Source organism: Melanotaenia boesemani, chromosome 16 (genome assembly GCF_017639745.1).
Source record: "Melanotaenia boesemani isolate fMelBoe1 chromosome 16, fMelBoe1.pri, whole genome shotgun sequence".
Lineage (NCBI taxonomy): Eukaryota > Metazoa > Chordata > Actinopteri > Atheriniformes > Melanotaeniidae > Melanotaenia > Melanotaenia boesemani.
In genome coordinates this window covers 21,529,104-21,541,281 of record NC_055697.1, presented here as the reverse complement: position 1 = coordinate 21,541,281, position 12,178 = coordinate 21,529,104, and the positions used below count along the sequence as shown (strand labels likewise).

General features: G+C 42.5%; 1 protein-coding gene across 1 annotated transcript in view; it reads left to right on the top strand.

The window, feature by feature from the left end:
* Positions 1 to 590: 590 nt before the first annotated feature.
* LOC121655888 (protein bicaudal C homolog 1-like) overlaps positions 591 to 12,178 on the top strand; it is a 74,416-nt gene continuing 62,828 nt past the window's right edge. The window contains exon 1 of the mRNA XM_042010797.1: positions 591 to 1,073. Coding sequence (XP_041866731.1) covers positions 881 to 1,073 — 193 coding nt within the window. The 5' untranslated portion in view covers positions 591 to 880. The remainder of the gene's footprint in view (positions 1,074 to 12,178) is intronic.

Here is a 12,178-nt window from a genome sequence, read left to right as displayed (position 1 = left end):
AAGTCTATTTGTTTACCTTTTAAAGTTGAATTACTACAATAAATGAAGTTTTGCGTGATATTCTAATTTTTTAGTTTCTCATACACACACGCACAATGTATGTATGTGTGTGTGGCTGGGGGAACTTTTTTCACAATTGTCTTGTTTTCTCTTTCTTGTATTGTTTCCCTTGAGCAATCATATCATACCCTCTCAGGATGTGTAGTGCTTCCCCTATAAACCCAGCTTTCATAAATCAAATGGGACTTCAAAAGAAACCTGCCAGGATGTTAAAACAGAAACAAATATTCATAAACAAGCCAAAGTTGTATATGGTACAGCGACTTTCTGGTCTCCTGATGTTGTAAAATTAAAATAATAATCACTATGTCATTAAAAGTGTTATGTCTAAATGCGGCATTAATTTGTGCACGCTAAAGCACCGTCCAAATGAATTCCAGTGCCTTTCTCGGAAATGGTAAAGTTTGGAGGTCTTCACAGAAACCCCGAGAGAAGGCGATGCTCAAAGTTTCTGGGAGGAGTCCTCCCTTTTTCTTTCTTTTTTTTCTACTCTCTCTCTCCCTCTCTCTCTCTTCGGGGTGACACGTGAAACTTTCCCGAGGAGTTGGTTGGTATGTGTGCTGCGCGGACAGACGGACAACTCAGCAGACGGACAAGCTACAGCGAGTGGTCCAGCGTACTTGTACCTATTTTTAGAAGTCTGCCCAATGGGGGGAAACGAGAAACGGCAGAGGAAAGTCTCAGCTGCGCTGCCATGAGCTCGCACGACACAGCAAAGTGACGGAGGAAAAGGGTTGACAGACGGCCAACGCTTTGTTTCAGTTCGACTTCACTTTAAACAAATCGCAGTGGCCCCTTGGATAAGTTGCCGTGCAGCGCAATGGCTGCTCAGTGCGACGCATTAAGTGGATACTTGCAGCAGTCGGACCACGGCTCCAACAGCGAGCGTAGCACTGACTCTCCCCTCCCGGGATCAGAAGAGGATCTCAGCGGTCCCCATCCGCTGCCAGACCCAGAGTGGACTGAGGAGAGGTTTCGGGTGGACCGAAAGAAACTGGAAGTCATGCTGTTAGGTAAATAATGACTACATGGAAAAAAGAGCATTTTTATTTTATATTGAGTTTAGGCTTATTGTTTACGTGACTTGTTCGGAGCCCTTTGCCAACCATTAGTTTGTTTTTTAAGTCAGTAAAATGTTTTACGTCATAGTCAGGAAAACTGAGCATGCCACGAGCGTGAACCGGAAGAATCAATTAAGACAGTTAAAACAAGTCAATAGCTCTGTACCTTCCAATTTTATTTACTATTTTACTATTTTACACCAAGTTACAATAGGAGGTTGCAAAACAGCTGAACACCGAAAGTGAAAATGGTGGCTGTTCAAAATATAGCCTAAAACTAAAACAAAGTTAGAAGAATGCAGAAATATATCGGTTTACTAATCAATGTTGTACCCGTCGAGCCTTTGTTATTAAGGTAGTAACGCTGTCTGACCACAAGATGTCGCTGCACTAACTCCAGTGGCGTGTGCGTGTTTGTAGACTAAACTGAAAATGACCTGAACATTAAGTTGGCTTCGTTTTCAGCAAAAGAGGTAGTAGATATAAACAACGGATGCAACAGTCTTGACCCTAAGCTTTGAGTTTTAGTCCAGGAAACAAAAAAAAAAAAAGAAGAAGAAGAAGAAGAAAAAAGAAATTTTTAATCATATGAGCAAATTCAGTCGTAGCAGTCTTAATTACACACTCTTAAAGCAATCTGCCTTAAAACTCTCTATTCCCACTCACTTCCCCGGTGAGTGTGGCTTTAATATTTGTTTTTGTTTGGGTGATATAACAGATTCAGCATCTGATCTCTAACGATTTAGTTACAAGGAGTCACAGTAAACAGTTAAAGAAGAAATGACATGCCTGTAAAGAGAGGCTGGGCTAGTTTCTGCAGTGATGTCCCTTGAAACTTAAATGGTTTAGGTCATTTATCATAAATTTCAAAACACATGAGTGTAATATTTGAGTATTAGGTAACAGGGCTGGACTCTATCAATTCCACAGGAATACAGTAAATTGGATAATAAAAGCAGCCAAAGAAAGTCCTCAGGAGGAGCCTTATCAGTCTTGAACTTGTTGAAAAGAAAACATGGAAGAAATTAAGTGTTTCAACATTACTGATAGATTTAGATTTTTTTTCTGTTCCTTGGTGGAAGCTGCTCATCTGAAATTTTTAGGGTGCACTTATTTGTCTCTAAGTTCAGGAAAGCAGCTGGTCTTGAAATAGGTTTATCTTACACACAGATGTATGCACGCACACATGTAGCACGCCATGAGAATGTCCTGGTTGCGGCCTCGCTGCCTGGTACATTCCTCAAAGCTCCATGTCATCTCAAACTCTTCCAGGAAAACAACTTAAGCAGAGGCCAGCCCTAAATCTGAGTCTTCCGGAAATACCAGCGCCATGTCACACAGTTTTACCTAAATGCTTCTGTTTATGCATCTGTGTATGAAACGCCTATCCATTTAATTGGATCTCAACAGTTTGTCAGTTTGGTCTCTTTATCTGCTAACATCTTGTTTTTCAATCGCTCCTTAATGACATCATGGCTGACACTGCTCATGTTAACATTGGAGCTGAAATGCAGAGTAGAAGCGGCCTCTCTGGTCAGCTATAAATTAAAATTAAAACGCCATGTTAACTCAGCCATGAATGTTATCATGCCATGTCATAACCTTTGACCTCCGACCCCCCCCCCCCCCCCCCCCCCTTGCAGCAAACCAGGAAGTCTGGTTCCATCATTTGTACCTTTGTTATGTCTTAAGTAGATGTTATGCAGACCTATAGTAAGATATTTGCATACGATGCATTATTAGCTACAAAAAGCTACAGCCATACTCTGGATTTGTTCAGCTCACTGGATAAGATACTCTCATCCTATTGCTCAGAAGGTGTAAATTTAAATCCTAATAAATGGCTATTTCAGCCTCGTCCGGTATGCTTAGAGCTTTCTAAACATCTGGCTGTGTTTTGATTTGATAAGCTGTAGATTTGAATGTGGTACATCGTGTTCTGAAGGCCAGAGGTTGGTTCATAATGAAATCATTTTATGGGAAATCTAGTATATTTTTTTTAAACCCAGTGTTATATTGTCTTTGATTGTATCTTTGGCTTGTATCTCCTGGAAAATAGAGTGCACCTGACCTTCGAGAAAGAGCCACTGGTCAAATCATGCCATAATCTCTTCCCACACAGAGATCATTGTAACTACTTTCCAGATCAGGTGGTATGTCTGCACAGGGTTGGATTTTTGGGGTTATGATGATTATCAGGCTCCAAATGATAAATATTTAACATGCTTTTACGAAAAATTCTGTCATTTTAGTGGAAATTTTAAAATTGCAAACTTTGGACACAGCATTTGCATCCACTGTATTTATCACTGTATAAGTTATACAACTGCATTCTCACTTATTAAGAAATTGCACATATGCACTAGCGTAAAAACTATAAAAGCTGTAGGAATACACACACATAAAGTTTATTTCATTTTAAGTACTTAAATTATTTCAGCTCTTTTAAAATGAATATTCTGTTAGAGTAAGACATCAGACTGAAGTGGTAAAGGCCGGGGTTGCATAAATTCCAGTGAATAAAAATGACCCAGAAGCTCTCTCTGCCCATTAACAGATGTTAATGAGTCACCGTTATGTTTCTGTGCTGAAGCAAAACCCAAGCATACACACTTAAGCTACTCTTTGGATCAGCCATATTTTACAGCGCTCCCATTTTGGCGCAATTAACATGAGGAGAAAATGGAAATTATGAACTGCTCTGCAATTACAAATTTAATGTCTCCAGCATTGGCATGGTCCTATGCAGGGTCCTGGGCTTAGATGAGTAAATAGTGCAAAGTGACAACAAAATCTCACTCTGACTCCTCTCTGGGTTACCGTTGTACTCTTGGCACCCTGGAATAGAACTCCAGAGTTAATGGCTTGGAGACCTTAACAAGGGCATGAATGCTTGAAAGATGCCTTTTTTGTGTGTGTGCGCAGGGAACAGTGAAAGAGAACTGTTGTGCCTTTTAAAGGTCCCATATTATGCAAAATTCACTTTTTAATGGTTTTGGAACAGTCATACTGGTCCCCCCGCATGTGTAGGAGACCCGTAAGTGTGAAACTCTTTCAGGCGCTCTCTCTCCCCCCTGCTCCACCTCTAGGGAAGTAAGCGCTGAAATGAGCTTGTTTGAAAGCGTGTACGTTATGACGTCATAAGGGACAATAACCACTCCCCACAGAGCGATGGACCCGTCTACTGGCTCTCAAAGCCCGCCCTCTAAAAATCACCTAGCGCCCAGTGTTTTTCCCTCTTCGGCAACCCTCGTTAGCGGGCATGGCTAAGCGACAGAAGCACTGTTCTGTTTGTGGCTGCATAAATGAACACGAAAACGTTTTTTTACTTCCATCCACTGAACCCACGAGGACTGAGTGGATTAATTTTATTTTTGGAGGAAATGTACCCGGAAAACTTCCAAAGGTTTTGCATGTCTGTGGCCAGCATTTCAAAGAGGACTGTTTCCACAACATGGGTGCATGGAAAGCAGGCTTCGCCAACCGTTTGAAGCTGAAGCCAGGTTCAATACCAACTGTCCGTGACACAGCTGGAGAGGTAAGAGCAGTACTGTTAGTCTTCTTGCTCGAACTTCTTCAGGAATGGGTTCCGGTGTTCCGGCGTTTGTTTATCCTTCACTACGCTGTAATCAGCGTCTAGTAACCGCTAAGGCCTAACCTGTCAATCACCTCATGACGGGCGATGCGATGGGCGGAGCCAACAGCTGAGCTGCTCCACCAGGGTTCCGCCCACCATAAACGGCACATTTCTGAAGCTGCTAAAAAGAGGGAGGTGAAGAGAAGCCGCTGCACTCAAACTGAGGGTCGATTTGTCCATACCATGGCGGAAATATTTCATTTAGATATTAATGAATGGTCTCAGATTGGGAATAAAGTGTATAATATGGGACCTTTAATGTTCGTTACAACACCAGAAGCAAATATGGGAAAGAGGTCATATTTTCTCCAACAATGATTGTGCAAATGGAGTGTGTCATCAAGTTTTTACTTTATTTTAGGCATAGATGAGCAGTGTCATCTGTGTATGAGTGAAGTTGAAACATTCTAGCTTTGCTTCCTTGTTCTGACATGTAGTGATGATAATTTGGTGGTGTTTTGTGACTGAGACTGCTGGTGGGCCTATGTGTACACACATCGTAACAACATGTTTGCAGAGAAATGGTGACAGCAACCTACAATTAGGCTAAATGAATTGAACTAATTTGTCCTGCTTCTAAACCACAGACTTTTTAATGCTTAGCTTTGTTTAACAATGGCACAACTGTTGCTCCTGGCTAGGGGACAAAAACAGATTTGGTGTTAATTGATGTAGTAACAATAATACAAAATCAGTACAGCTACTTTAAATAGCCTGTTCTATTCTGATAATTGAAATGCTAACTCTGAAATGAAATTCTGAAACATATCTTCATTCACAAAATGAACTGGTTTTGTGCAGATTTAGCCACAAAATACAATTATTCACTTTTGAAGAACAATGGAAATGCTTTGAGAGAACTTGAACCTCTTATAAAAATGTGATTATTGTTATTCAGAGAGCAACTTCTCTGGTTTTTATACCCATATAATGAAGGTGTATGTGTGAGGGCCTCATCCTCCTCTTCCTCTTGAATGCTGAGTAAGACTCACAGACAGGAAGTGAGTGTCTTGTGGGGAATGTGCTGCAGGCTTTCTTTTACTCCCATTCTCCCCTTTATTGCTCCCTTTTGGATGTTCAAACACTGCTCTGTTGTTCCAGCTTCCATTAGATCCACTGTGAAGTCGTCAGACTCTCCGAAGTCCTTGTCCCAGACTACAACACCATCCTCACTTTTAACCCATCATAACTGGACCAAGCAAAGACAGTAACTGAAAACTATATATACATATATATATATATATTAACAAGGGGGACCGGAGGGTGTGCTCCAACTTCAGGGGGATCACACTCCTCAGCCTCCCCGGTAAGTTCTATTCAGGGGTGCTGGAGAGGAGGGTCTGTCGGATAGTCGAACCTCGGATTGAGGAGGAGCAGTGTGGTTTTCGTCCCGGTCGTGGAACATTGGATCAGCTTTACACCCTCTTCAGGGTCTTTGAGGGGGCATGGGAGCTTGCCCAACCAATCTACATGTGCTTTGTGGACTTGGAGAAGGCATTCGACTGTGTCCCCCGGGGACTCCTGTGGGGGGTACTCCGGGAGTATGGAGTACCTGACCCGCTTGTACGAGCTGTCCGGTCCCTGTACGACCGGTGTCAGAGCTTGGTCCACATTGCCGTCAGTAAATCAGAATTGTTTCCAGTTCGGGTTGGACTCCGCCAAGGCTGCCCTTTGTCATCGATTTTGTTCATAACTTTTATGGACAGAATTTCTAGGCGCAGCCAAGGTGTTGAGGAGATCCGGTTTGGTGGCCTCAGGATTGGGTCTCTGCTCTTTGCGGATGATGTGGTTCTGTTTACTTCATCGGGCCGTGATCTTCAGCTCTCACTGGAGCGATTCACAGAGTGTGAAGCAGCTAGGGTAAGAATCAGCACCTCCAAACCCTAGACCAGGGCTACTCAATTCGGTCCTACGAGGGCCGCAATCCAGCAGGTTTTCCATGTATCCCTGCACCAACACACCTGAGTCAAATTAGGTGGCTCTAACAGCCAATCAGGTTCTACACAATGACTCATTAATTTGACTCAGGTGTGTTGGTGCAGGGATACATGGAAAACCTGCTGGATTGCGGCCCTCGTAGGACCGAATTGAGTAGCCCTGCCCTAGACCATGGTCCTCAGCCGAGTGCTCTCTCTGGGTCTGCAATAGGGTCTTGCCCCAAGTGGAGGAGTTCACATATCTTCACATATAAATTATCAATGGAAATCAATTTTATTAACCCATGGAGGTCTGGATTTGGAGTCACACTCAAAATTAAAGTGGAAAAACACATTACAGGCCGATCCAACTTTGATGTAATGTCCTTAAAACAAGTCAAAATGAGGCTCAGTAGTGTGTGTGGCCTCCACGTGCCTGTATGACCTCCCTACAACACCTGGGCATGCTCCTGCTGAGGTGGCGGATAGTCTCCTGAGGGATCTCCTCCCAGACCTGGACTGAAGAATCTGTCAACTCCTGGACAGTCTGTGGTCATGATGTCCCAGATGTGCTCGATTGGATTCATGTCTGGGCAACAGGCAGGCCAGTCCAAAGCATCAATGCCTTCGTCTGGCAGGAACTCCTGACACACTCCAGCCACATGAGGTCTAGCATTGTCTTACATTAGGAGGAACCTAGGGCCAACCGCGCCAGCATATGGTCTTACAAGGGGTCTGAGGATCTCGTCTTGGTACCTAATGGCAGTCAGGCTAGGCCTGTCGCGATAAGCAATAAGTCAATTAATTGAACGATAAGAAAATAAGAGCACGATAAGTTTGCCGGCCGCGATAATTTTTATTAGTCCTCCCTTTACCATAAACTGTGTATGACAATAGGTTTCACTATGGCGTATTTCGACTCAACGCTCTGGTTTCTTGCGGAGTGATCTCTCTGGTGTCATACTTGACTGCAGCATGTTGCAGCACGAGCCGGTAAGCCGCATTTGTTTTGCAGGGCTGCCAACACGCAATGGCCGTGAGACTTGCGCATTTAAGTGGCTTCTCACGCTCTCGCGCTAAACCTCCGATTCTCATGCTGAAATATGTAAATAAGTCGAATGGAGAAATAATAGATGCAAGCACCTCCTCTTTTATCATTTCGCTGCTCCCCACATGTAAGCAGAACACACACATCTAGCTTACGACGTCAGTACAAAGCCCCCACTTCCTGGTCTACCGTAATAACCCCTGTAATCCGCAGGCACATTACGCAAATAGAGTCAGCCTATATACTAGTGTTGTGCGATGTGTCTAACTTTGTGTGTGCGATCCAGCAGCTCAGTGCGCGTGAGAGTGAGCGTGAGCGCAGAGGGAGGAGAAGAAGAGCTTATGAGGAACGAGAGTAGCAGAAGAAGAAAAGGTGTGAAGAGAAGAGACGGAGCGGTTAGGCAGAACAGTCAGGAAAAACAATAACGGTGCGTTATAATAAAGCCGTTTCTCAGCACAACCGCTGTTTCCTTTTTTTTATGGTGCTCCACGCCGTGAGCGGCGAGAGAAGAGAGTAATTGGGAGTTAACCCCGAAGCCAACTCCACTTCGGCCCTGGAGAGGACGGATCTCCCCCGTGTCCTCCGACTACTATCGGCGGATAAGAAGCGGGAATGGTTAACACTAGCGTATTTGACAAAATACACATTAAGAGCAATGCCGGCTAATCGAGAGGTTTGGGAGGATTCCCAGTGGGCTGCATTACTTTTGGGCCGGCGTCCCGGCTTATGTGAAAAAGGCGCTTTTATTTATTTAGTTTATTGATCTTTGAAAATGTGTACTTGCATTATTATTATTATATTAGTTGAGAATGGTCTCAAAATGACACATTAGCGCTTTGCGCAATATTATCGTTTATCGCGATAATTTCTGAGAAAATTTATCGTACAGCTAAATTGGTTATCGTGACAGGCCTAAGTCAGGCTACCTCTGGCAAGCAGATGGAGGGCTGTGCAGCCTTCCAAAGAAATGCCACCCCACACCATTACTGACCCACTGCCAAACTGGTCATGCTGGAGGATGTTGCAGGCAGCAGAATATTCTCCATGGCGTCTCCAGACTCTGTCACGTCTGTCACATGTGCTCAGTGTGAACCTGCTTTCATCTGTGAAGAGCAGAGGGCACCAGTGGCGAAGTTACCAATCTTGGTGTTCTCTAGCAAATGCCAAAGGTCCTGCTCGGTGTTGAGCTGCTAAGCACAACCCCCACCTTTGGACATCGGGCCCTCATACCACCCTCATGGAGTCTGTTTCTGACCGTTTGAGCAGACACATGCACATCTGTGGCCTGCTGGGGGTAATTTTGCAGGGCTCTGGCAGTGCTCCTTCTGTTCCTCCTTACACAAAGGCGGAGGTAGCAGTCCTGCTGCTGGGTTGTTGCCCTCCTACGGCCTACGCCGCGTCTCCTGATGTACTGGCCTTGTCTCCTGGTAGTGCCTCCATGCTCTGGACACTACGCTGACAGACACAGCAAACCTTCTTGCCACAGCTCGCATTAATGTGCCATCCTGGATGAGCTGCACTACCTGAGCTACTTGTGTGGGTTGTAGACTGTCTCATGCTACCACTAGAGTGAAAGCAGTGTATATATGCACAATATATTTTATATATACAGTGTAATCATGTTATTATCCCCTCTTTAGTTCTTTTGATTTCAAGATAATTGCACTGCATGTCATGTAGCTTTTATTAATTTTTTTTGTCTTTGATTAGTCTAAATTGAAAGTACAGGTGTAGGGAAAGAGAACCTGTATCAAAAACCCACACACACTTTGGACAGAAACCCAGTAAAGAATGGAAAAAAAAACAATGGACAAGTCCAGCACTAGAAAGGAAAATCCTTCTCATGTCTAGATGTGAAAATCATGTGTCATTTGGAGAGATTGTGATCTATGTACCAGACTCCAGCTAGATTGTATGGGAAGAATATTTATAGTTGTAAATGTGCCAAAGCAACGATATATATATATATATATATATATATATATATATATATATATATATATATATATATATATATAATTAGGACCACTTTAAGAAATTTTAAGTTCAAAAAGTTCAATAGAAATTACAAACTCAGACCCAGGCATGGTCCATCACCAAGCCCCTACCCCTTTCAAACTACAACAGAGAGTATGTGTAACGCAAAAGATGTCCCGGCAAGGAGAGGCGGAGGAAATTATTATGAAAAAAGGAGGTCGGGAATGAAGAAAGAAAATGCTAGGCTGAAGGGTGAGTTACGCCTAGCCTGTTCTTGTTGAGTGGTGTTTGTACATGGTAGCTTAGTCCTACCAGTTTCTGAGCTACTAACAGCCAATTTCCACTGGATCCACATGTTCCGCATTCCAGCTGTGTCGCGGTTTCATTCCGACCTCCGCGGCATGTCAATTCACACTGGGAGCATGTCAAACATGTAGCACCCACGAAGGCAGTCCACATAGCTGGATCTGCGAGATTACAAAATCACAGGAGAATTGGAAAATCTTGTGATTCTCCACTTCCAGAATAAACATCTCATCATCCATGCTGAAGAAAACAAAACAAAACAAAAAAAAAAAAAAACATTGAGATCCCCTGACTATTAATGACATAATGGTAAAACAGTTCAGCTATCGCAAATCTGCACAGGAGCTTTTATTTTGAAATTTATCCGATGCTTTACACTGCTCCTGTGTTTGATTTCCTGTCTGGCCTTATCTGAACTGCTGAGCTTAATGGGCTTGACATTCGGGAGGTGACAACGCTCCTTCTCCATTCATTTCCTGTGGAAATTTGCTGCCCTCCTCCAGCCAAGCGACAGGCTACATTCATGCGTGTGAAATGTTGCGCTCGTTCACATAGACGTCCACACAGGGGCTTTTTGTCGCCGTCACATGGCAAGGTGCCTCAACCAGTGAGGTGCTTCATTGGCTGACCAATGAGCTGAGAGCAGGTTATACAATGCAGTCTGCAAATTCTTCAGACTCTTCAGCCGTCATGCCTTGTCTGTCACGGACTGCTATAAATGTCAAAATCCTAATCAATCAAATTTCTTGGAGAAAAGCAACCAGAAGTGTGCTGCCGCCGTTGCTGCTGTTTGTCGCCTCCCGTGTGTTGAGCCCATGATGCTTTCTGGATGTAACCACAGCGCACACGCACCTGGTGAAAATTGTTTGTAAAACTGGTAGTGTGCTATTCCCACCAAAAGAATCCATTCTATTTATTTATTTATTTTAATTTATTTTCATCAAAAAGTTATTTAAACATTTATTTATCAGATTTTATGGTCACGTTAGTCTATTCTTTGTTTTTGTCAGTATTTACTGACATTGTCTCTTAAGTTGATTTCTTATCCTTTTTTAAAAACTTTATGGTTATAAAGGTGGTTGAATGAAGGGTTGAATATGAATTCAGTGTTTTTGTGTTCTTTATTAAAAGTAGGTCAGCAATAGCATAAAATGGCCAGGACTGCACTTAGAATATATTTTTACATTTTCTGATCATTATCGATGAATATGATTTCTTTTTTCTTTATCAAAATGCTTTTTTTTCTATATCGTCCAGCCCTAATATAAACCAAAAGTAATATTCCAGGGTTGAACGTCCAAGGTTGAACGTTGATATCAAAGTATACAGGAATATATTTTAAATATAGTTTTACATTCTATGTTGGGTAAACCCCTCCATGGAATTTAGTCACTGTTTGTCCATTTAATTGCTATACATATGATTGGTATTGCTTTTTTTTTTTTTTTTAAGAAAAAAAAGTTGCTAAGTTTCCAACAAGAAGAGGAAGTTGTAAGCAACGGCTTTGTTGCTGACAAATAGAGGTAAAGGTGGGTTGGGGCTGCACTACAAGGAAGGAGCAGGGGAAATGTACTTGATTCGGTTTTACAGAAGAAACTGAAGTCAGGTTATATTGGTATAAACAGCATTGTCTGATTTCATGCCTCTTTAAAAAAAAACAAAAAACACACAAGATAGGTGCAAGTTAAAACATTAGTATCCCACCCCTAGATTTAGCTAGTTTTTTAGATACTGTTGTAAGGATGTCTAATGGTTATGACAAGGCCGTTCATGTTAAGGAAAATCATTTTTACTGTTTGTCATGTCAAAGAAAAGTGGCCTACAATGAGAGAATCACATGACCTGTGACCATAGATCCCACATTCTAGTACGTGTAATCATTAAAGGCACATATTGATAGCAAACATTTCTCAAATGTAATTTAGTGGTAAATCCAGTTGCCTACCTACATATTCTCTTCTTTAGGCTTTGCCTGATAGCCACCTCTCCTCTCTTCCTCCTGCTCCTTTTCTTTGCTGCAGATTTTGTTGAAACATGCTGATACAATTATACAATTCTATTCGACTTTGCTTACACGTTGAATTCCTTCATACTGGCCATGATGAGGCTTTCAGAAGCTGTAATATAATTGAACTTCAGTCGGAGGGAAAACCTGTAGTTCATTATTCAAGAA